This window comes from Bos grunniens, chromosome 7 (assembly GCF_055505025.1).
Source record: "Bos grunniens cultivar Pamir isolate PY7600 chromosome 7, Bosgru_T2T1.0, whole genome shotgun sequence".
NCBI lineage: Eukaryota > Metazoa > Chordata > Mammalia > Artiodactyla > Bovidae > Bos > Bos grunniens.
Genome location: NC_141171.1, coordinates 16,356,528 through 16,381,222, shown reverse-complemented (window position 1 = coordinate 16,381,222; position 24,695 = coordinate 16,356,528). Strand labels below are relative to the sequence as shown.

The 24,695-nt window shown below is 49.5% G+C and overlaps 1 protein-coding gene across 4 annotated transcripts in view; it reads right to left on the bottom strand.

Moving 5' to 3' along the window:
- ARHGEF18 (Rho/Rac guanine nucleotide exchange factor 18) overlaps nucleotides 1-23,373 on the bottom strand; it is a 100,637-nt gene extending 77,264 nt beyond the window's left edge. Inside the window, exons 1-3 of one of the 4 annotated variants that reach the window (XM_086409490.1) lie at nucleotides 23,143-23,373; nucleotides 17,073-17,158; nucleotides 3,318-3,439 (exon numbers count right to left, since the gene is read on the bottom strand). In XM_086409490.1, the coding sequence (XP_086265616.1) occupies nucleotides 3,318-3,332 (15 nt within the window). In that variant the 5' untranslated portion in view covers nucleotides 3,333-3,439; nucleotides 17,073-17,158; nucleotides 23,143-23,373. Of the gene's footprint in view, nucleotides 1-3,317; nucleotides 3,440-12,277; nucleotides 12,495-17,072; nucleotides 17,159-18,263; nucleotides 18,376-23,142 lie in introns of those variants that run through there. The other 3 variants (XM_086409491.1, XM_086409492.1, XM_086409489.1) reach the window with 3 other exon arrangements.
- Nucleotides 23,374-24,695: the final 1,322 nt, after the last annotated feature.

The window sequence follows — 24,695 nt, the reverse complement described above, 5'->3', positions numbered from 1 at the left end:
TCATTGCTGTGCGGGCTTTTCTTACTTGCAGTGCTTGGGCCTCTCGCTACAGTGGCTTCTCTTGCTGTAGAACACAGGCTCTAGGGCGCTTAGACTTCAGTAGTTGCGGCTTGTGGGCTCTAGCGCACAGGCTCAGTAGTTGGAGCACACGGGCCCAGTTGCTCCGCAGCCTGTGGAATCCTCCCAGACCAGGGATCAAACCCTTGTCTCCTGCATTGGCGGGAGGATTCTTCACCACTGAGCCACCCAGGGAAACCTTATGTTGCCTTTTTGTAGGATTGCTAGGCAGGTGAAATGAGATGATATTTACATCTTGTAAGCCCTTGATCTGGAGAAGGCAATGGCACCCCACTCCAGTACTCTTGCCTGGAAAATCCCATGGACGGAGGAGCCTGGTGGGCTGCAGTCCATGGGGTCACTAGGAGTCAGACACAACTGAGTGACTTCACTTTCACTTTTCACTTTCATGCATTGGGGAAGGAAATGGCAACCCACTCCAGTGTTCTTGCCTGGAGAATCCCAGGGACGGAGGAGCCTGGTGGGCTGCCATCTATGGGGTCGCACAGAGTCAGACACGACTGAAGTGACTTATCAGCAAGCCCTTGATCAGTGGAAGCAGATATGGGGTTGGCCAAAAAGCTCATTTGGGTTTTTCTATAACATCTTACGGAAGAACCTGAGCACACTTTTTGGCCAAGCCCATATTATGGTGGTTGTTTTTAATACTTCAGGAATCAGGGATCTTCCTCTGGGGCCCTGCCAGATGGAGCTAATTGGAGTAGACCAATGATTAAACCCTGCAATGACAATCAAGTATGAGTGAATGTTCTAGAAAGTAGAAAGTGGGCTAGAAAGAACAGGAGGGGACAGTTGACTCTGGAGGGACAAGAATTCTGGACTGGAGTTCTACTTAGGAAATCCCTTTTTTGTTATTATTTTTTAAAACTTAATTTTTTTAAGTTTGAAAAATTAGATTTATTCTAAGCCAGATCATACAAAAAATCCCTCTTTTAAAATGGACAAACCACTGGGGTAATCACTGGTGTGCAAAATCTACTAAGGATAACTCAATTAGGACAGGTTAGACCATCTTTAGACAGCTTCCATAACCAAAATTAAGCCCCCAAACTGTATTTCCAATCACATAGTGTCTATGTGACAGGTAAGTGATTTCTTGAACTGGCTATATAGGTCAATATATATAGCCAATTGCATATATTTTAAAATAATCTATATCTTAACTGTGTATCCACTCCAGTAAAGAGGAGCCTTGTAGGCTACAGTCCATGGGGTCGCAAAGAGTCGGACACGACTGAGCGACTGATCTGATCTGATCTGATCTGATACATACTTTTCATTAAAATGCATGCGTATTTCAATGAGAACTCCTACTAAATGTAAAAAAAGAAGAAGGAAGGAAGAAATCGGGAGGGCTTCCTGGAGGAAGTGACAATGAGGGACACCCTGAGCAATGAGTAGGAGTTAGCTAGGCGGAGGCTCTGGGTGAGGGCATTCCAGGCATTAAGAGAACAGGATGTTCAGAAGCCTGCAGGATTGGCAAGATTTCCTTTTGGCTGGAGGGGTGTGTGTGTGTGTGTGTGTGTGTGTTGGGGTAGGGGGGATGGAGCTGTATCAGCAGGCCTGGGAGCCCAAGGAAGGATTTAATCTCTAAGTTCCCAACAGTAGTGGTAGGGAGGCTGGGGGAGAGGAGGTGGTGATTCCCCTTCAGAGAGATGACGCAAGATGCAGAGCCCAGATGGGCTTGAAGCAGCGAAGATGCCTGTGCAGATCACCTGGGTGAGCAACTATGGTGGCCTCCACCAGGGCAGCGGAAAGGCAGGGACAGACGTGGATAGCACTGAGAGCTGTACAGGTCTGATGCTATACAGGGCTTTTGGACAGAAGGGGCAGGGACATCGCCATCTGCTGCCTCCAGCTCTGGTGGCCAACAAGATGAGGATGAGGATGTGGGTGGCAGGGCTTCTTTGGAGGTGGTAGGTGCTCAGCGAGCACACCCAGGGCTCCCTGCTTCCCCAGATGCGTGGTCTCTCCATCACCATCCTAGCTGCCCAACTGCCTGCTGCCCACGGTCCCTATTCCAATATATACAGAGCCCTGGAAGGCTCTAGGGCTAAGCCTGAGTCTCAGGTCTCTCTTCATTTACTCTGGACTCTTCCCAACACCGAGGCAAATTCTCTCCCTCTTGGACCCCAGTGTGCTGTTCTCCAAAATAAGGGGTGGACTTCCCTGGTGGTCCAGTGGTTAAGAGTCTGCCTGCGAAAGCAGGGGACACAGGTTCCATCCCTGGTCCAGGGAAGATTCTGCCTGCTGTGGGTAAGCTAAGGCTGTGAGCCACAACTACTGAAGCCGGAGCACTCTAGGGCTCATGTTCTGCAGCAGGGAAGCAATGAGAAGTCTGTGCATCACAACTGGAGGGCAGCCCCCAGTCACTGCAACTAGAGAAAGCCCACACGCAGCAATGAAAATTTAGCACCGCCTTGATAAATCAATCAATCAATAAAATTTAAAAAACAATACCAGCAGATACACAGAATTCCCTGTATATGGTTTGACTATAATGAAGCCTCTTTCCTTAGTGTGGTGGGTGGTCCAAAATGCCACCCAGATTCCCCCTTTGGTGAGGATGTGTTGCCCCAGATGCTAAGGGGTCGGTGGCTATCAGCAGACGGCTGTCAGCTGTCAGCCTCCTCCCAGGAAGTCATATCCCTTCCTGGGCAGTCCACAGGCCATGACTTATTGGTGTGGGGATGCAATGGCTTGGTCATTTCAGCCTAATTTGGGATGACTCTGCAGGGATGTTCTAGCTCAGAGCTCCTCATGGGAGCTTTTCCTTCCTTCTTCATTGATCCATCTACCCACCCATGCACCCATTTAGCCACCCTTCCCTCCTCCCTCTCTTCCTTTCTTCCCTTGATTCTTCTATCCATCCATCCATCTCTTCTGTCAGTCCTTCCATCCATCCATCCACCCATCTATCCATCTGTCCATCCATCCATCTCTTCTGTCAAAATGTCCTTCCATCCATCCATCCATCATCCATGTCTTCTGTCTATCCTTCCTTCCTTTCCTCCTTCCAGCCATCATCCCTCCACTCTACTCATCCCGTGCTCCCTCTTCTTGTTCCATAAAGGGTTCATTTCCTCACCTGTGGAATGGCATAATAACCACTCTGCTATGTTTTAATAATTCCCTGAAATATTGCACACAAGTGCCTGGTAAAACCCAGGTGCTAAACAAAGTGTACTTGCTCCCCTGGAGTCATCAACTCCTGCCCATCTCAGCAGTTGGACACCTGCCTGCTCATCCTCCATAGTGGAGAAGTCTGGGTCCTCAGGCCTCCAGGGTCCACCGCTGCTCTTGGTGGCTGAATCTGCAGCTCCAGAGTCAAAGGGCTGGACACATGGCTTGGGCTCAGAGCCTGTGGGAAAGGAGGGACAAGGTGTTAGACCTGAGCTGTGAGGCCTGAAGAGTTGGGCCCCAAATGCTGCATCTGGGCCTCAGTTTTCTCATCTGTAAAATGGGGTTGCAGGGGAGGATGGTACTGATGATCTGTAAGCCAACATACATGCCACCACTCCCCACCACTCATCCTGAGCCTGGAGCAGACATTTCTGTTCAGGCACACGGCTCTTTCCTCCTGAGCCATGGCCCCCTCAGAATTCTTCCCAGTGCATTATTTAAAAATTTTTTTAATTTATTATTATTTTTGGTTGCACTGAGTCTTTGTTGCCACATGTAGGCTTTCTCTAGTTGCAGTGAGCAGGGGCTTCTCTTTGTTGCAGTGGTCAGGCTTCTCATTGCAGTAGCTTCTCTTGTTGTGGGCAACAGGCTCTAGGCACGTGGGCTTCAGCAGTTGCAGCTCGGGGGCTCACTGGTTGCGGTGTGAGGCTCTAGTACATATGGGCTTCAGTAGTTGCAGGCCACAAGCTCAGCAGTTGTGGCTCGAGGGCCTTACAGCTCGGGCTTTAGTAGTTGTGGCACATGGGCTTAATCACCCCACAGCATGTGGGATCTTCCCAAACCAGGGATTGAACCCACGTCCCCTGCATTGGCAGATAGATTCTTAACCATTGGACCACCAGGGAAGTCCTGGACTGAGCCTTTTGCTGAGGGAGACACAGGTGTCCCGTCTCCCTCCCTCTGCCCCTTGCACGGCTTCTAGAGCATATCGTGCCTCCCTATTCGAATCCCCATGGAGGTGCCCCACCACCTGGAGGAAAAAGGTCGAATGTCTTGGCTCAGCCACCGATGTCCACCAGGATCCTCCTCTGCGCCTTGTCTCTGCCCCTTAGGCGGGACCCACTGCCTAAGAGCACCCTGTTCCTGTTCCAGGGCCACCTGCCTGAAGACCTCATCCTACTCACTGCAGAAATGTCCATCCACCCTCCTCCCATGGTGCCTCTGTCCTGGGCATTGCCCTGCACTTCATTGCACCGCATTATCTTGACCCCTGGCCTCCTTTCATGCCTCCACGCCCCCTGCCATGACATCCCAGGTCCTGTTGAAACTGGGGAGCTAAGAGAAGTGTGCGTGGAGGTGACAGTGGAGGAGCTGGGGGAAGGTGGAAGCAAGGAGAGACCCGTGGAGGTGGTACTTGGAGAGGCGGACCAGACGTTTGCGGTAAGAGCCAGTAAGAGCCCCAGGGGCTGGGCTGGGCTGGGGAGTGGGATGGCGGGGTCCTTGGGCAGTGCGTTAGGGCCTCCTTCATTCCTTAGCTCAGGTCCTCTGTGGCTGGGTGATCCCATCTCCTGGCTTGCTGGACACAGTCCTGGTTTATGCTGCTGAGTCAAGTAATGATGAACATTATGGGACTTCCCTGGTGGTCCAGGGACTAGGACTCCGTGCTCTCAGTGCAGGGAACCTGGGTTTGATCCCTGGTTGGGAACTAGATCCCACATGCCACAGTTAAAAGATTCTGTGTGCCACAACTAAGACCCGGCATAGCCAAAGAAATAAAGAAAACAAAACCTCCCACAGTACCATGCTTTTGCCCTCCAAAGGGTACCAGTGGGGTGGCCACTTTGTGGCCACTCCACCTATAACCACCGTGGCCAGCAGATGAGAAGAGATGATGCTGTCTTTTTCTATCCCAAAGTAGGATGAGCTGTCTGTAGCCACATACCTTCCTTCTCCTCCCAGCTGTGTATATACCAACACTGCCCTACGTTTTTGGGGGCATGACACTTGTATAATTTGGAGGGCTATTTTTTTTTTAAGAAAAAGAGTATGAAATTATGAATGCAAAATTACTGGGAAGTAGCAAGAACAGCAGAAAACAGCCAAGACAGGAATAAACACATTCCATAAATAGATGAATGAAAAGCTATTACATGGGTGTGAAAAACTTAAGGAGTTTGGAAAACATTTTGGCAGTTCTTCGAAAACTTAAGCATACTATGGCTCAGGAAGCTCAAACAGGGGCTCTGTATCAACCTAGAGGGGTGGGATGGGGAGGGAGATGGGAGGGAGGTTCAAAGGGAGGGGCTATATGTATACCTGTGGCTGACTCATGTTGAGGTTTGACAGAAAACAGCAAAATTCTGTAAAGCAATTATCCTTCAATAAACAATAAATAAATAAATATATAAATAAAAACTTAAGGACCTCCTATGTGGTCTAGTGGTTAAGAATCTGCCTGCCAATGCAGGGGACACGGGCTTGGTCCCAGATCTGGGAAGATCCCACACCCTGCAAGGCAACTAAGCCCATGAGATGCAGAACTACTGGAGCCCACACACCCTACAGCCTGTGATCCACAGCAAGAGAAGCCGCTGCCATGAGACACCCGTGCACCGCAGCTAGAGAGTAGCCCCACTTGCTGCAACTGGAGAAAGCCTTTGAGCAGCAACAAAAATCCAGGGCGACCAAAAAAAAAAAAAAAATGGTGGAAACAATCCAAATGTTCATAAACAGATGAATAGATACACGAAATGTGGTCCATCCATACAATGGAATGTTTTTCAGTCATAATAAGAAACGGGGGGGAGTTCTGGGAATTCCCTGGAGGTCCAATGGTTAGAACTCAGTGCTTTAACTGCCGAGGTTAGGGAACTAAGCCCCTGGGCAGGGAACTAAGATCCCACAAACAAACAAATAAACAAAAGAAGAATACAAAAGGGAATGGCGTTTTGAAACCTATTATACCATGAATGAACCTCGAAGACAGATATCATGTGATGTTGCAGAAGTCAGTTCACAAAATATCCCATGTTAGTGGATTTCATTTATATGAAATGTCCAGAACAGGTGTATCTATAGGGGCAAAAAGTAGATTAGTTGTTGTCTAAGGCTGGGGATGGAGAAGGCAATGGCACCCTACTCCAGTACTCTTACCTGGAAAATCCCATGAGCGGAGGAGCCTGGTGGGCTGCAGTCCATGGGGTCACTAAGAGTTGGGCACGACTGAGCGACTTTACTTTCACTTTTCACTTTCATGCATTGGAGAAGGAAATGGCAACCCACTCCAGTATTCTTGCCTGGAGAATCCCAGGGACAGAGGAGCCTGGTGGGCTGCTGTCTGTGGGGTTGCACAGAGTCGGACACGACTGAAGCGACTTAGCAGCAGTAGCAGCAAGGCTGGGGAGAGGCTTCCCAGGTGGTACAAGTGGTAAAGAACCCACCTGCCAATGCAGGAGACACGGGTTCGATCCCTGGGTCAGGAAGATGCCCTGGAGAAGGGGATGGCAACCCACTCCAGTATTCTTGCCTGGGAAATCCCATGGACAGAGGAGCCTGGCGGGCTACAGTCCATGGGATTGCAGAGTCAGACACAACTGAAGCGACTTAGCATGCAAGGCTGGGGAGAAATGGGGAACTTTGGAGTGATGAATAAAGGATTCAGATTTCTTTTGGGGGTGATGAAAACCTTCTAAAATTGATTGTGGTAATCATTCACAACACTCCTATTTTTTTTTTTTTTTTTTTGACCATGCCACAAGGCTTGTGGGATCATGATTCCCAACTAGGGAATGAACCTGGCCCCCAGCAGTGAAAGTCAAAGCACCGAGTCCTAACCACTGGGAAGCTGGGGATTCCCATCACGGTATATTCTAGAAACCACCGCTGCTCTCCTAGCTACTATCCCAAGCTGGGTTAGGGCCTCTGTTCGGCTGCCCTCATTCAGCCCTGCATCTCCCACAAGGCAGCTTCTATGACTCAGGGAGATGTTGGAATAAAACAAGCAGGCTGTGAAGGACGAGAAAAGCCAGATGTGGGGGTGAGTCCTGGAGGCTGATGGCAGCTTGAAAAAAGAGGGAGAGACTCCCTGAGAGGCAGTTCCATCCCTTGGCCAAGATCCCAGGGGGCCTCAGGACAGGCTGCTGGGTGTGCCTGCTTTCCTGGATGGGGGCTTCACAGAGGCTTGAACCTCATCCTTGCATCTGTGACCCTGCAGGTCTGGGACCCAAAGGCTGAAGGTAAAAGTTGATTCTTTGGATGGATGCTTCTGACCCAGGAATGTGTGGCTTCCCTGGTGGCTTAGATGGTAAAGAATCTGCCTGCCAATGCAGAAGATGTAAGAGATGTGGGTTCCATCTCTGGAGGAGGGCATGGCAACCCACCTCAGTAACTACTCTTGCCTGGAGAATCCCATGGACAGAGGAGCCTGGCGGGCTATAGTTCACGGGGTCACAAAGAGTTGGACACGACTGAAGCAACTGTCACTTCACGTCATTTCTGACCCAGGAACAGGCTGAGCCTGACCCTGAAGACAGAGTCCATTCTGATCTCTGCATCACATGCTGAGCCTCAATCTTTGGGTCACAGACTGAATCCCTGTCCCAGTGTCATCGACTGAACCTCGGTCCTGGAGTCATACTCTAAGCCCTGATTGTGGTGTCATAGACTGAGTCCCAGTACTGGAGTCATGGACTGAGTTCCCATCCTAGAGCTTCAAGCTGTACCCCAATCCTCATCACACACTAAACACTGATCCCAGGCACACACTGAGCCCTGACTCTGAAGTCACACTCTGAGCTTGGTTCTGGTGACAGATTCTCTCAAGCTCCAGTCTTTGTCTTCAGTGGCCTCTGGTCACCACTGCCTGATCTCCCCACCTGCACTCCAACCTCAAGCTGTTAAGACCAAACTCCTTGTCTTCCTTTCTCCTTCGGGGTCTATGTATCAGTGTGACTGTAGTGTCTCCCCAGTGACCCCCACCAGAAACCCGAACTCGAGCCTCGCCTCCTCCCAACCCCTCAGGACACCAAGCCCTGTCAATTCCCCACCCCTCTTTTTTAAAAAAATTTCCATTTCTTTAGCTTTATTTACTTATTTGGCTGTGCCAGGTCTTAGTTGTGGCGTGCAAACTCTCAGGTGCAGCAAGTAGGATCTAGTTTCCTGACCAGGGATTGAACCCAGAGCCCCTTCACTGGGAGCACAGTCCTAACCTCTAAACCACCAGGGCAGTCCCTCCGTCCTTCTTTGGTTTTGCCTTTGATATGATCTTAATATCAGCCTCCATTATGCTCTATCTGGTTTCCCAGATGGCTCAGCATTAAAGAATCTGCCTGCCAATTCAGGAGACCTGGGTCCAATCCCTGGGTCAGGAAGATCCCCTGGAGAAGGGAATGGCAACCCACTCCAATATTCTTGCCTGGAGAATTCCATGGACAGAGGAGCCTAGTGGCTACAGTCCACGGGGTCGCAAAAAGTCGCATACAACTTAGTGACTAAACACAACAGTGCTCTCTCTACACAACCACAAGTTTTTTTCTTTTTGGTCATGCTATCCAGGCATGCAGGATCCTAGTTCCCCAAGCAGGGATCAAACTCATGCCCTTGGCATTGAGAGTACGGAGTCCTTAACCATTGGACCATCAGGGAAGTCCCTACAATCGCAACTCTCATTGGGATTTTCCTGTACAAACCATTGCCAACAATAGTTGGCTTCTTCCATCCCAGTAGAAGAAGATGTGTCTTCTTGGCATGACATTTCAGAGTCACCCTCCTTCGTCTGGTCCCCACCCCATAGACACCAGTCCCCTTACAAGGACATTTGAGCACTTTTCAGTCTACCCACTCAACTCCCCCCAGATGCCTGAGCTCCTAACTCACCATTCTCCTGTGCACCTCTGTGCAGTTCCCACCACTCTTTCCCACTCTTCTGCCTGGCAACCAAGGGGTCCCTCTGATCCTCTGTAGATGGTCTTAGCCAAAGAACTTTGGATTGGTGGCTAAGAACCCCTGGGCCAATGCACGAGACATAAGAGACTCGAGTTCAATCCCTGGGTTAGGAAGATCACCTAGAGGAGGGCATGGCAACCCACTCCAGGATTCTAGCCTGGAGAATCCCATGGACAGAGGAGCCTGGTGGGCTACAGTTCATGAAGCTGCAAAGAGTCAGACATGACTGAGGGACTAAGCATGCATGCACGCACCCCTTTTCTGCTTCTGGATGTACTTTAATTGGACTACTTGTTCCCTTCTAGACCAGGAGTTTCACAGGCCAATTCTGGCTCAACACCTGATTTTGTAAATAAAATTTTAGTAGCACACAGCCACACCCATTCATGTGCCTTGCTGTCTGTGGCTGTCATCATGCTACAATGACAGTGTCCAATAGTTGCATCAGAGACCATATCACCTGCAAAGCTGGAGGTATTACTCCCTGGCCCTTTACAGAAAAGGTTTTCTGACTCCCACTCCAAGGTCCATGGGGGCAAGTTCTGTATCCAACCCACTTTTACATCCCCCAAGTCTCTTGATCAGTTCCAATATGTCTTGCTTCATGCTAAGCCTGTCATGTTCTTTCCATTCTTCTATCTTAACAACAACCCTCTGAGTCCCCACATTATGGAAGGAGAAACTGAGGCTCAGAGAGGTGTACTGACTTGTCCAAGGTCATACCAGGCTGTCAAGAGGCAGAGCTGAGATGGGAAGCCAGGTATTTCTTATTCCAAAGCAAGGGCTCCTAACCACAGAGCTATTCTGTGGTGAGCTGATGAATGGATAGATGGGTGGATAAATGATTGGATGGAAGGGTGGATGGATGAATTGGATGAATTGTTGGATAGATGTTTGTTGGATAGCTGGCTAGTTCGTTGGCTGGCTGGCTGAAGGGAAAGTTGTCTGGCTATACGGTTGGATGAATGGATGTTTAGATGGGTGGATGGTTACCTACATGGATTAATGGGTGGTTAGAGGGAGGGAAGAATGTGTAGACGCATAGGTGGATGGTTGACTGGCTGGCTGGTTGGATGGATGAATGAGTAGACGTTTAGATGGATAACTAGTTGGATGGGTCTTTGGATGGATAGGTGGATGGATGCATAGATCCAAGGATGCATGGATAGATAGTTGGCTGTCTCTCTGTTGAGTAGATGAATGGGTAGATGGTTAGATGGATGGATGGATGAAACATGGATACATGGAGGCATGAATGGATAGTTGGCTACCTGACTGGTTGGATGGATAAAAAAGTGGATGGTTAGATGGATGCATGGATGGATGAAAGGACGGATAGTTGGGATAAGTCGTGTGGCAGTGTCCAGTGGCAGTGATTGCTCTGCATTCTGGAGATGGTATTCCTAGGGGATGAGGGTGGGGAGAGCTCTAGATGGAAGGAGGCAGGACTGTGGCAGAGAAGCCAGGCAAGAAGGAAACCAAGTTGAGACACAGAATGTACTCATGATATACATGCTTATCATATACTAGGGAAAAAGTGGAAAAAGTGTGGCCAAAATGAGTAACTGAGCAACCGAGGGAAAGGGCCAGTGGGGCTCTGCCCTGCTGCAAATCCCAACCCCCCTTCCCTAGCCTTGTCTGGCTCCCCACATCTACTCCATTATTTTCCCAGGAGGCCCCGTCTGGTGCCCAGACAGCCAGTTACAGAGCGTAAGAGGAGGGCGCAGAAAGGCTAGAGACGGGAAGGACACGGTTAGGGAGCCCCTCTCTGTGCCGCACCCCCAAGCTTCTCTCTAAGGAGCCGCCTAGCAGCTTGGATTCAGGTTCTAGGCAGCCTCTTACACCAGCAACCCCTGCAGCCCTGGCCATAAAAGGGTTTAAGAGTTGCCACTGGTTCCCACAGCTCACTCCCCCACCTGCCAGCCTATAAATCATAGCTTCAACCTGCCTGGGGTGGGGAGATAGGGTGGGCTGGGTGGCCAGGAGTGGCTAGACCTTCATAAGGATGTGGACATCTTCGTGATCCATGGCTGATATCCTAATTCTCTAGCATAGCCATCCACTGGTGGATTTAAACACTCTCTGCAAGCCCCCCCTCCCCACTCACACTGGTAGCTTCCTTCACTGCCCAGAACACACTCCAGAGGTGGCCTTGGAACAGAATGGGTTTCAAAGCATGGGTCTTTCAGTATATACTTGCTGTGTGACCTTGAGTTCATCACGCCTCCTTTCTGAGTCCGGCTTCACAAGGGCTCAACAGCTGGCAGCAATTTCTACCACTATGACTGTTCTTCTATTGCATCCCAGTCCCCAGGCCACCCTCTCCCTCCCCAGCCCCAGCCTCCAGGTCCCCTGCTAGCCCTATCTCCTCCAGCAGAGTGCCTGGCACACTACAGGTCCTCAACCAGAGCGTATGTCATGAAGAAGCGAATGGGTCTTCTCCATGGTTCGTCTCCTGCACGGAAACTCACTCACTAACAAGTACCCAGCTTAGGCAAGGGGTAGGGGGAGTTCCTATCACACAATCCCCCTGTGCCCCGTGGCCTTGGACACTATCTGGCTATCTTCCAGGACTAAACTCTTGCTGAGATTTAAGAAGTGCCTTTTTGCAAAAGCAATTCACCCAGACCTTGGGGGGATATGATACAAGAGTCTATCCAGCTCCCAGAGGTAAACTGAGGTCCTGGGACCCGGTGTGGGGGAGTGCTACCAGCCAATGTGTATGTGTGTGCATATTCCAGGGCATGTCTACTTGAATCTCTGGATGTCTCAGACCTTCCTCTTGCTGCCTCTCTGAGCCTCTGTCCTGCGCCCACCCGGGGAACAAGTAGCATCAGGAACCCCCAGGAAGCCACCAGGCTGCCCCAGGTCTAGGGCGAATTGTCCATCCTCAAATTTACCTTCCGAGACAACCTCCTGGCAGAGCTTGGGGAGATATCTCCTCTGAGACAAGAGGGACCCCACAAGTCTGTGATGTTCCATGGGGGCCCTGGGGAAGCAGAGATCATCTGGGGCTGATTCAGGCAGTGTCTGTACCCTGAGCTGAGAAAAGGCTTGGAGTGGGATGGTGGGCAGCAGGCTGTCCAGGGAGCCTGGGTGGCCAGTGCCCACTACTCACTGCATGCCCCCTTACCTCTCTTAAAGGCCCACCGCTTCAGCCAGAACTTGGAGAGAGCCGGCCAGGAGTGGTTGAGCGCCGAGCTGGCCATGGGGGCCGTGCGTGCGAGCGTGTGAGTGAACGGCAGGATGAAGAAGGCGCTCGGCTGGGAAGCCCTGCCAGGACAGGGCTGCCAGCGAGAGGGGCGGAGACTGTCTGCAGGGGCTGCCAGACACATCAGCTGATGGCAGCTGGGGACTGGGGCGGGAGACGGGGGAGGCAGGACTGCAGCCTTGGGGGAGGCCGAGCACTTAGCACTACCCCACACCTCCCTTGCCCTCTAGGCCTCTTGCTCTGGCTGTATTAATACAAGACATTCCCAGGAGGAGCCGAAGAGAGCAGTGAGAGAGTCCTCAGGACACAGGTATAGACTGGGTCTTGAGGTCGGTGGGCTTGGGTATGCGTGAATGTCTGAGTGTTTGTGTATGAGTGTTTGTCATTGTCTCTGCTTTTGAGGGCTTCCCTGGTGGCTCAGATGTTAAAGAATCTGCCTGCCATGCAGGAGACCTGGGTTTGATCCCTGGGTCAGGAAGATCCCCTGGAGAATGGGATACCACTCCAGCATTCTTGCCTGGAGAATTCCATAGACGGAGGAGCCTGGTGGGCTACAGTCCAGGGGGTCACAAAGAGCTGGACATGACTGAACTCACTGAGCATGCACACACTATGCTTTTGACAGTGCATTTGTGTGACAGCTTCCCAGGCGATGCAGTGGTAAAGAATCTGCCTGCAATGCAGGAGGTGCAGAGACCTGGGTTTGATCCCTGGGTCCAGAAGATCCCCTGGAGGAGGAAATAGCAACCCAATCTGGTATTCCTGCCTGGGAAATCCCATGGACAGAGGAGCCTAGTGTGCTGCAGTCCTTGGGATTACAAAGAGTTGGACACAACTGAGTGAGTGTGAACACAAAGTCCTTTTGTGTGTCAGCACATAGCATGTTTTTAAATCTTGAGTGTCAACTTGTCTATGGGGGTGTGTGTATATAGGGGTGTTTATATCAATGTTTCCTCCTAGTTTCATTGAGGTATAGTTGACTGACATCACTGTATAAGTTTAAGGTTTACATCATAATGACTTAATATACTGTGAAATGATTAGTGCAGTAAATTTCGTTAGCATCCATCAACCCATAAAAAGTGAAGTTGCTGAGTCATGTCCGAGCCACCAGAGAAGTCATCAACCCATATAGATACCAAGAAAAGAAAAAATATGTTTTTTGTTGTTGTTGTTCTGATGAGAACTTGTAGGATTTACTCTCCTGGTTGGTGGTTGGTTTAGTTGCTAAGTCATGTCCATCTCTTGGAACCCCGTGGACTGTAGCACACTAGGCTCCTCTGTCCATGGGATTTCCCAGGCAAGAATACTGGAGTGGATAGCCATTTCCTTTTCCAGGCGATCTTGCCAACCCAGGGATCAAAGCCACATCTCTTGCATCTCCTGCACTGCAGGTGGATTCTTAACTGACTGAGCCACCAGGGAAGCAAATACACCATATAGCAACGTTAACTGTAGCCATCATGTTATACGTTACATCAAAGATTTACTCATCTTACAACTGGAAGTTGGAACCTTTTGACCAACTTCATCCAATTTCCCCACCCCACTCCCTGTCTCTAGTAACCACAAATCTGATCTCTTTTTCTATGAGTTTGGTTGTCACCGTTTTTTTTTTGTTTGTTTGTTTTTTTAAGTTCTACATATAAATGAGATCACATAGCATTTGCGTTGAGAACTTATTTATTTCATTAGCATAATGCCTTTAAAGTCTATCCATGTTGTTGTAACAGGCAAAATATCCTTTTTTTTAAAAATGGCTGAATAATATTATCTATGTGGTTTTTAAAATCTCTGTGATCCTCTGTATGTATTTGTGTGAATGCCCATGTCTGTGGGATGGGTTCTACATGACTCACCTGGGACTTGGGGAGATCTGCTTCCAGTATTTGGGGGAGAGCTTGGTATTGGCCTGTGGTTTCCTTGTGTCTACGAGTCTGTTGCTTTATCTGTATGTGCATCTGTGTGGATGCCAGCCAGCGCTTGTTCATACAAGTGCTGCCCCCTGGTGGTGGAATCTTCCTCACTTCAGTTCAGTTCAGTTCAGTTGCTCAGTCGTGTCCGACTCTTTGTGACCCCATGAATTGCAGCAGGCCAGGCCTCCCTGTCCATCACCAACTCCCGGAGTTCACTCAAACTCATGCCCATTGAGTCGGTGATGCCATCCAGCCATCTCATCCTCTGTCGTCCCCTTCTCCTCCTACCCCCAATCCCTCCCAGAATCAGGGTCTTTTCCAATGAGTCAACCCTCCGCATGAGGTGGCCAAAGTATTGGAGTTTCACCTTCAGCATCAGTCCTTCCAATGAACACCCAGGACAGATCTCCTTTAGAATGGACTGGTTGGATCTCCTTGCAGTCCAAGGGACTTGCAAGAGTCTTCTCCAACACCACAGTTCAAAACATCAATTCTTCGGCACTCAGCTTTCTTCACAGTCCAACTCTCAAATCCACATATGACCACTGGAAAAACCATAGCCTTGACTAGACGGACCTTTGTTGGCAAAGTAACGTCTCTGCTTTTCAATATGCTATCTAGGTTGGTCATAACTTTCCTTCCAAGGAGTAAGTGTCTTTTAATTTCATGGCTGCAATCACCATCTGCAGTGATTTTGGAGCCCCAAAACATAAAGTCTGACACTGTTTCCACTGTTTCCCCATTTATTTCCCATGAAGTGATGGGACCAGATGCCATGATCTTCGTTTTCTGAATGTTGAACTTTAAGCCAACTTTTTCACTCTCCTTTTTCACTTTCATCAAGAGGCTTTTTAGTTCCTCTTCACTTTCTGCCATAAGAGTGGTGTCATCTGCATATCTGAGGTTATTGACATTTCTCCCAGCAATCTTGATTCCATCTTGTGCTTCTTCCAGCCCAGCATTTCTCATGATGTACTCTGCATAGAAGTTAAATAAGCAGGGTGACAATATACAGCCTTGACATACTCCTTTTCCTATTTGAAACCAGTCTGTTGTTCCATGTCCAGTTCTAAATGTTGCTTCCTGACCTGCATATAGGTTTCTCAAGAGGCAGGTCAGGTGATCTGCTATTCCCATCTCTTTCAGAATTTTCCACAGTTTACTGTGATCCACACAGTCAAAGCATAGTCAATAAAGCAGAAATAGATGTTTTTCTGGAACTCTCTTGCTTTTTCGATGATCCAGCAGATGTTGGCAATTTGATCTCTGGTTCCTCTGCCTTTTCTAAAACCAGCTTGAACATCTGGAAGTTTACAGTTCATGTATTGTTGAAGCCTGGCTTGGAGAATTTTGAGCATTACTTTACTAGCATGTGAGATAAGTGCAATTGTGCAGTAGTGTGAGCATTCTTTGGTATTGCCTTTCTTTGGGATTGGAATGAAAACTGACCTTTTCCAGTCCTGTGGCCACTGCTGAGTTTTCCAAATTTGCTGGCATATTGAGTGAAGCACTTTCACAGCATCATCTTTAAGGATTTGAAATAGCTCAACTGGAATTCCATCACCTCCACTAGCTTTGTTTGTAGTGATGCTTTCTAAGGCCCACTTGACTTCACATTCCAGAATGTATGGCTCTAGGTGAGTGATGACACCATCATGAAGTAATGTTATCTGACCCAGTTATCTGGGTCATGAAGATCTTTTCTGTACAGTTCTTCTGTGTATTCTTGCCACCTCTTCTGAAAAATTCCTGGCTGTTCCTTCTCTCTTCAGTGACCTCTCAGCCTCCACCCTGCCTTCTCAAAGGGTCATCCACACTTCTGTCTTTACCGACACACACCTACTTGACTCCACCACCCCCTGAAGTCTTATTTCCATCCCTTTCAGTCTTCTAGCTCTCTCTGTGGCTAAATCTGTAACAGGCATTTTTCAGTCTCACATTCATGGGACAGGTCTGACCACTGTCTTCCTGAAATCCATCCCTCACAGGCCTCTTGTTTCTCTGTCTGTTCCTTCTCAGTCTCCCTTCTTGACTTGGTTCCTCTTCCTGTTTCTGCCTGACCTTTGAACTCTATATACACAGGGTTCTGTCCTTGGTCACTTCTTGCTCTCCCCACTGGCCTTGGTGACCCTCATCTGCACCTCCCTCATCATTTCCACTATCCTATTGAGTAGGTGGCACCTGAATCTTCAACTACAAAAATACATAAAAATACACTCTACAGATGTAACACACTGGTAGTCCAGTGGTTAAGACTTTGCCTTCCAGTGTAGGGGATGAGGGTTGGATACCTGGCTGGGAAACTAAGATCCCACATGCCTTATGGCTAAAAAACCAAAACATAAAGCAGGCAGTATCGTATTAACAGCAAACTCAATAAAGACTTTATAAATCCACATCAAAAAAAACCTTGAAAGATACCGCACCATACTCGATACACCAACACTTCCCACTTCCCAACACACTCTCCAGCACTTGCAGACAATGGCAAACACATACACATAAGCAGTCAGACATATGTTAACAGATGGCTCAGTGGTAAAGAATCCACCTGCTATTGTGGGAGATGCAAGAGACATGAGTTTGATCCCGGGGTCGGGAAGATCCCCTGGAGTAGGAAATGGCAACCCACTCCAGTATTCTTGCCTAGAGAATCCCATGGACAGAGAAGCCTGGCAGGCTACAGTCCATGAGGTCGCAAAGAGTCAAACACAACTGAGTGACTGAGAACAGTTATACACAAACATCTAGATGCTTACACAGAAATCCAGAGGAAAACCCAAGGAGATTTAAAAAATTACCTCCTCTGCTGTGCTCCAGGTTTTAATTCCTCATCTCCCATCACTTTCCCTGGACAGACTGCAAATGCCTCTTGGATCTTCCAGACCTTTGGGTAGACAGCAGATATGAGAACTTCAGGGAAATCAAAGGCAGTAAGAAGTTAGGAGGGGCCTTCATCAAACTGGTGGTAACAAAGGCAGGGACCCAGGAGGCCAGAAACAGAGAAACATGGTGATCTGAGCAGAGTTAGAAATGGAGGCTTGATAAAAATCTTATGTTAAAAATACAACAGGAAGGACTTCCTTGGTGGGTTAAGGGTTAAGAATCCGCCTGCCAATGCAAGAGACACAGGTTCGATCCCTGGTCCACGAAGATCCCACCTGTCATGGAGCAACTAAGCCTGTGAACCACAACTACTGAACTTGTGCTCTGGAGCCCAGGAGCCACAACTACTGAAGCCTTCATGCTCTGCAGTGAGAGAAGCTGCTGCGCTGAGAAGCCCGTGTACCACAACAAAGAGTAGCCCCCGCTAGCTGCAACTAGAGAAAAGCTTGCACGCAGCAGCAAAGACCCAGCACAGCCAAAAACAAATGAGTAAATAATTTTAAATACTTAGGAAAAATACAACCGGGATAACTATTTCTAGTGATGGCAGGCTACCTCATTGCAGATTTACCCTTCCACCAGAATCAGCTTTTTTTTAAAAAACTGGATAAAATCAGAAGGCAAAAAAACACCTTCAGTATCAAGGTGTTGTCAAACCAGGATATGAGAGGTCAGAATCCTAGAAAGGTGAGTAGACATGATGCAGTGCTGTTTCCCCCTACCCTCCCCTTGCAAGCAAGTTGTTGATTTGAATGCAATTCTTCGGTGCAAAGCAGGCCAGAGAGAGGCTGAGAAGCTGAATTCTGAATTCTGGCAATCTTCTGGGGCTGGAGAAATAGACCCTGGAAAGATGGGGTCACCAAAAACTTCATTCTAGGAGCAGGGAGCAACGAGAAACAGAGCAACCTTCACCCAGACTAAAATTCAGCTTCAACTCAGCTTAATTTCTGATTAGACTGAAATCACCTGCCTTTGGGGGCTTCCCAGGTGGCGCAGTGGGAAAGAATCCACCTGCCAGTGAAGGAGACGCAAGAGACACAGATTTCATCCCTGAGTCAGGAAGATTCCCTGGAGGAGGAAATGGCAACCCACTCCAGTATTCTTACCTGGGAAATCCCACGGACAGAGGAGTCTGGCGGGCTACAGTCCGTTGGGTTGCAAAGAATCAGATATGACTGAGCAACAGAACATGCACGCAACACCTGCCTTTACTTTCACTATCTGCCAGAAGCAAAAGTAAAACCTCTCTGGAAGGAAATAGCACCATGAAGAACCACCAGAAATATCTACAGTTTTTCGTAAACGGTATCTGGCAGTCAATCAAAGGTTGAGGCACATCAGAGAATAGGATCTCATGAACTAAAAGTAGAAGAAAAACCGACAATAGCAACAAACCCACAGAAGATACAGATACTGCAAAGGAAAGCAAGGTAGAATATGGGCCAGGGATGGCTTGGTCTGGTGTAAAATGTCACAGGGAAGGGATATTTTCAGGAATCCCCTCCACGGACAGGATCAGGTATACCTACTTAGTACAAAGTTATGATGTACGGCCATCCCTCTATAACCTGTGTGGGGTTGGTTCCAAGACCTGTCATGAATACCAAAATCCTCCAGTGTTCAAGCCCCACAGTTGGCTCTCTGCATCTGTGGATTCACCCAACCCCAGATCATAAACATAGCAGTCCACAGTTAAATATTGAGCTGTTGGGCTGGTTGTGATGTTGTCAGGGAGGAGGAAGGCTGGGTTGATTTCTGTGGTGGGGGCTAGTCATTGGAGGCAGAGGGCCAATGACCTTGAATGTCTCAAGTTAAAGTTGTAAATAGCCCTTTGGCCTGCCAAAGGGTGGTCTTTTGGTTCTAGGTGTTAAAAGATGATACAAAGATCTGGAAGAGAGTCTGGATGGGGGTGAAGGGTATCGAGTGTGTTCCATCTTGATGGACGTAGCTGCCATCTTGGTGGGGATAGCCTCCATGTTGGTGAGGGCATCTAGCATCTTGGTGAGGATCTCTGCCATCTTAGTGAGGTCTTTTACTATCTTATTGATGGTGATTGCCATCTTGTTGATGGTACCCTCTCTTGACACAATGGTGCCCTGACATCTAGAAAGGGCAGATTCCAGAGACACCTCCATGACAGCGTGTCCCATGGATCCATTAGTGAGCCCAGCAGAGATTGGCTGAAGCTGGAAGAACCAGCCAGCTGGTGTAGGGTTAGGTAAGCTGATGGGCATTCAGAGGGAGTGCCAACTAGAAGGCCATGTGTGTGGGTCATGCCAGCGCAAAGGCCGGGGATGAAGTAATAGCACACAAGCTAACATTTAACAAGCGCTTATGTCTTGCCAGCCACCACTCCAAGGTTTTACGTCAATAATTCTTTTACTCTTCACAATCATCCTATGGTGGCATGATGCTATTGACGCTTCCAGCATTCCCGTTGTTCAGGTGAGGAAACCAAGACGCAAAGAGGGTAAGTAACAAACATCTTAAACACAACTTCTTCCCAAGTCATATCCATCCCCTCATTAAAGCTGAAATCAGCATGTTGTCCTGGATTCCCCATGGGCTTGAGCCATGTCTAGAGTCACCAAATGGTCCCCAAGTCTTGTCTCCAGTCCTCTTCCATATGTATACGAGGGGATACATATATCCCCTCACTCTTGAGCCTCCCTCCACCCCCTCATCCCACCCCTCTAGGTCATCACAGAACACTGAACTGAGCTCCCTGTGCTATACAGCAGCTTTCCACTAGCTAGCTACTTTACACCTGGTACTGTATATATGTTGGGCTTTCCTGGTGGCTCAGTCGTAAAGAATCTGCCTGCCAATTTTGATTCCTGGGTCAGGAAGGTCCCGTGGAGAAGGAAATGGCAACCCACTCCAATATTCTTGCCTGGGAAATCCCATGGACAGAGGAGTCACAAGAGTTGGACACAACAACAACAATGGTGTATATGTCAATGCCACTCTCTAAATTTGTCCCAGCTTCTCCCCCTGTATCCACAAGTCTGTTGTCTATGTCTGTCTCTATTACTGCCCTGCAAATGGGTTCATTGGTACCATTTTCTAGAGTCCATATATATATATACATGCATTAATATGTTGCTGTTCAGTCAATAAGTCATCTCCACTCTCTGAGACCCCCCATGGACTGCAGCACACCAGGTTTCCTGTCCTTCACCAACTCCCGGAGTTTGCTGAAACTCATGTCCGTTGAGTCGGTGATGCCATCCAACCATCTCATCTCTGTTGCCCTCTTCTCCTCCTGCCCTCAGAAGTTGCTTTCTGCACTTCATAATAACTTTAGAAGGACCAGAGCTCCAGGTCTGCTTTACAACTCACAAGCTGCCTTAGCAACAAAGTAGACCTTCCTTTCCCTGAAAGAACACTGTGCCTGAAATTTCCTTACTATACCTTGTGACAAATACCGATCTAACTAATTCACCAGAGCAGGTGCAGAGAGTCATTTTGTGAATTCATCAACTTATTTAAGAACATTACCTTACTGTGGGGGCTTCCCAGGTGACTCCGATGAATGAGGTGACTCATTCATCTATCAATACAGAGACTCGAGTTTGATCCTTGGTTCAGGGAGATCCCCTGGTGTAGGTGATGGCAACTCACTCCAGTATTTTGCCTGGGAAATCCCATGGACACAGGAGCCTGGTGGGCTGTGGTCAATTGTTTTTGTTTAGTTGCTCAGCTGTGTGACCCCATGGACTGCAGCACGCCAGGCTTCTCTGTCCATCACCAACTCCCAACTTGCTCAAACTCATGTCCATCGAGTCAGTGATACCATCCAACCATCTCATCCTCTGTTGTCCCCTTCTCCTCCTGCCCTCAATCTTTCCCAGCATCAGGGTCTTTTCCAATGAGTCGGCTCTTTGCATCAAGTGGCTAAAGTATTGGAGCTTTAGCATCATAATCAGTCCTTCCAGTGAATATTCAGGGTTGATTTCCTTTAGGATTGACTGGTTTGATTGCCTTAATTGGCTGCCTTAATATGTGATATTTGTTTTCCTCTTTCTGACATACTTCACTCTGTATAACAGACTACTCTTGCCTGGGAAATCCCATGGACAGAGGAGCCTTGGGGGCTACAGTCCATGGAGTCACAAGAGTTGGACACAAGTTAGCAACTTAACAACAACAATGGTGTATATGTCAATGCCACTCTCTAAATTTATCCCAGCTTCTCCCCCTGTATCCACAAGTCTGTTGTCTATGTCTGTCTCTATTACTGCCCTGCAAATGGGTTCATTGGTACCATTTTCTAGAGCACGCTTGATGGAGATTGACACCCATGACTAGTCCCTCTTTCTAGATGTGACTCACAGAGTTTCTACAGATGCACACATGTGGCATGGGTGGAGAGTGCTCAGGATAGCCAGGCTGTGGGACAGGGACAAAATATGAGAGAATGGGCAAGGTGGACAGTGTTTCAGAGTGCCTACTGTATGCTGGGCACTGAGCCATGCTCTCACATGCAAGATCCACAGCACAGCACATTCTATGGAGGAGCACAGACAAAGCCAGAGCAGTGCGGACACTTGTCTACAGCCACGCAGACACAGGGGAGTGCGGCTCTGAACCCACAACTGGCCGACACAGCCATCCTTCCATCCGCAGCAGTACTGAGCGCTGGCAGGTGTCTGGCCCTGTGTCGGAGCTTGGGGGGTGGAGTGGGGGCAATGTCCCAGACCAGATGCACTGATGGGTTTGAGATTGATATCCCACGAGTGCTTCAAGGTCCAGTGAAAAGCTTGCCTCTGCCAGGAAGTCCTCCCAGATGGACTCACTCACTCCAGTGGCTGGGGAGCTCAAGGTGCTTGGCAGCGGGGGAAGCGCTCCCTTGGCTGCCAGTGGTTGTCAAGGTTTTCCTCAGAACCACGGGTGACCTGGCCAGTGGAACTCTCTGAGGAGCCTCCGCTCTCTGAATGCAGCATTCGAGGCCTTTTTGATGTGCCCCTAGCCTAACCCCACCAGCTCCATCATCCCTGGCTCCAGCCTTCCACTCTAAATCCATCCCACTCCTGGCTGCTTCTGGGCCACCTTCCCAGACCCTGATGGCCGTGTTGGCACTGGGGCCGGGAGGAAGCAGCAGGCCTGGGTGTGCCCTTTCAGAAACCACATCCTTTCTACCCAACCTCACCCCACCCCAGGCAGCTGGGTGTGAAGGCTCCCGGTGGAGGGCCAAGGTGGGACCCGGGGCGCCTCCCCAAGTGGAGGGCTCCAACCAGGAGGGCTGCCTGGGTGGTGGGACCTCCTTCTTTGATGACCTTGGAAGACTAGGATAAGGATGTCCTTGGTCATCAGTGGGAGTTTGTTCTGAAAGTCAGACTCCCCCAACGCCACTATCTGGATTATGTTTCAGGGAGGTCTGAGACCTCTCTGGGGCTTCCAGGGTGGCTCAGTGGTGAAACAATCCATCTGTCAATGCAGGAGATGTGGGTTTGATCCCTGGGTCAAGAAGATCTTCTGGAGGAGGAAATGGCAACCCACTCCAGTATTCTTGACTGGAGAATTCTATGGACAGAGGAGCCTGGTGGGCTGCAGTCTGTGGGGTTGCAAAGAGTCGGACACGACTGAGCGACTAAGCACAGCACACACATAACCTCTCTTCTCACCCCACATCTCTAGTTTAAGAACAAAAGCATCTTTGACTGACTTTGCCTCAGGGAGCCTAATCCCATCTCCCAATTTATCCCCTGTTCCTTGTCCCCGGAGCAGACTTTGGCTACAAGGGGGCCATCCTTCTCTCTTGCTCTTATTGATTATGGACCCCAGCCCGCTGAGTTGACTTCTTAAAACCACAGACATTTGCAGAGCAAAGACTCAAGTCAAACAGCCTCCCCAACCCACTCAGGAAGCGGGCTGACTAGAAGGTGGAGAGAAATTGTAGATGGGCTGTCTGCTGCCCCTGAGGCCCCCCCTCCCACCGCTGTTCATCCATCTGTCCCGCACTCCCCAGGGATGGTCACTCACCAGATGGAGCCTTGTCCTCGCTGCTGTGGGTGCCCCAGCTTGGCGTACTAGCTCCCGCAGCCCCCACGACCCTTGGCTAGGGCTTTGAGCTGGCCCCAGGGGAGCATCTGCGGGCCAGAGCCCGGGTTAAGCCACAGGGTGACCCAACTCTGCCCCAACTTCCTCTTCCTCAATCGCCTGCCTGCCTGCCTGGCGCCTCTACCCCCCTGTCGTGGGCTGAGGCACGGATGTGAGTGCAGCACAGGACAGGGTTTTAAAAGAGGGAGCTCTCCCCCCTCCACTCAGCAACACCCCGCCCCGTGCATGCAGGCATCTTGAGGTGGGGTAGCAGACTGGGGATGTGGAGGGCAGTCTCAGCACTCTCCCCACCCCCCACTTCCTGTGGAACCCACTGCCAAAGAGGTATAGAGGGCTGGGGCCTCCCCCCAGCATGTGGGACACGCCAGTCATGTGTATCCACGGCGACACAGGCACTCACATACACGCACGGCAACACAAGCATACACACGGTTACATGGGGCATACGGAGGCACCTGCGTCCCCAGGGTGCACTGGTAAAAGGTGAGTAACCACCTCTCTTGACCACACACACACACACAGACACATACACTCAAAGCTGTGATGCATAGCATTTGTTGATTTTGTAGGGGCTTCCCTGGTGGCTCAGTGGTAAAGAATCTGCCTGCCAACGCAGGAGACAAGGGTTCGATCCCTGGGTTGGAAAGATACGCTGGAGGAGGGCATGACAACCCACTCCAGTATTCTTGCTTGGGAAATCCCATGGATAGAGGAGCCTGGCAGGCTACAGTCCATGGGGTTGCAAAGAGTCGGACATGACTGAGCGAATGGGCATGCAGCTGGCGTGTGGTGTAAATACTCCCATCATGACTGATTTCAACTGCCAACCTGATGTCATTCTGCATGGGGTGAGGAAGAGATGCTCAGGCTTGCCTCCGGCATGCCACTAGAGTGGACACCTGGGCACTTGGATTCTTACAGAGAGACATGTGCCCCCAGGTTTGCAGGTGTGTAGGTATCTGTGGGTCCCCAAGATGTGGGAGTGTGTGGACAGAGCAGTCTGCCCACAGACACCCCTGGGTGCATGCAAGGTACACGCAGGCTCCTTGGCACTCAGAGACAGGTGGTGTATAGACACAGACGATATACTCATGCAGACTCAGGAAAACTCAAGCGTGGGGACATGCACCTGGAAGATAAGGTTAGAAGGAGCCCATAACAGCACAGAGACAGGCAGAGCCAGCGGTCCTGGCTCACGAAAGCCCATTCTTTTAAAAACACATGTAAAATTTATTATTTATTGGTTTATATTTGGCTATACTGGGTCTTTGCTGCAGTGCTTGGACTTTCTCCAGCTGAGGCTTGGGCTTCTCATTGTGGGGGCTTCTCTTATTGCAGAGCACAGGCTCTAGGGCGTGCGGGCTTCAGTAGTTGCAACACACGGGCTCAGTAGTTGTGGCATGCAGACTTAGTTGCCCTGTGGCATGTGGGATATTCCCAGACTAGGGATGGAACGTGTGTCCCCTGCATCGGCA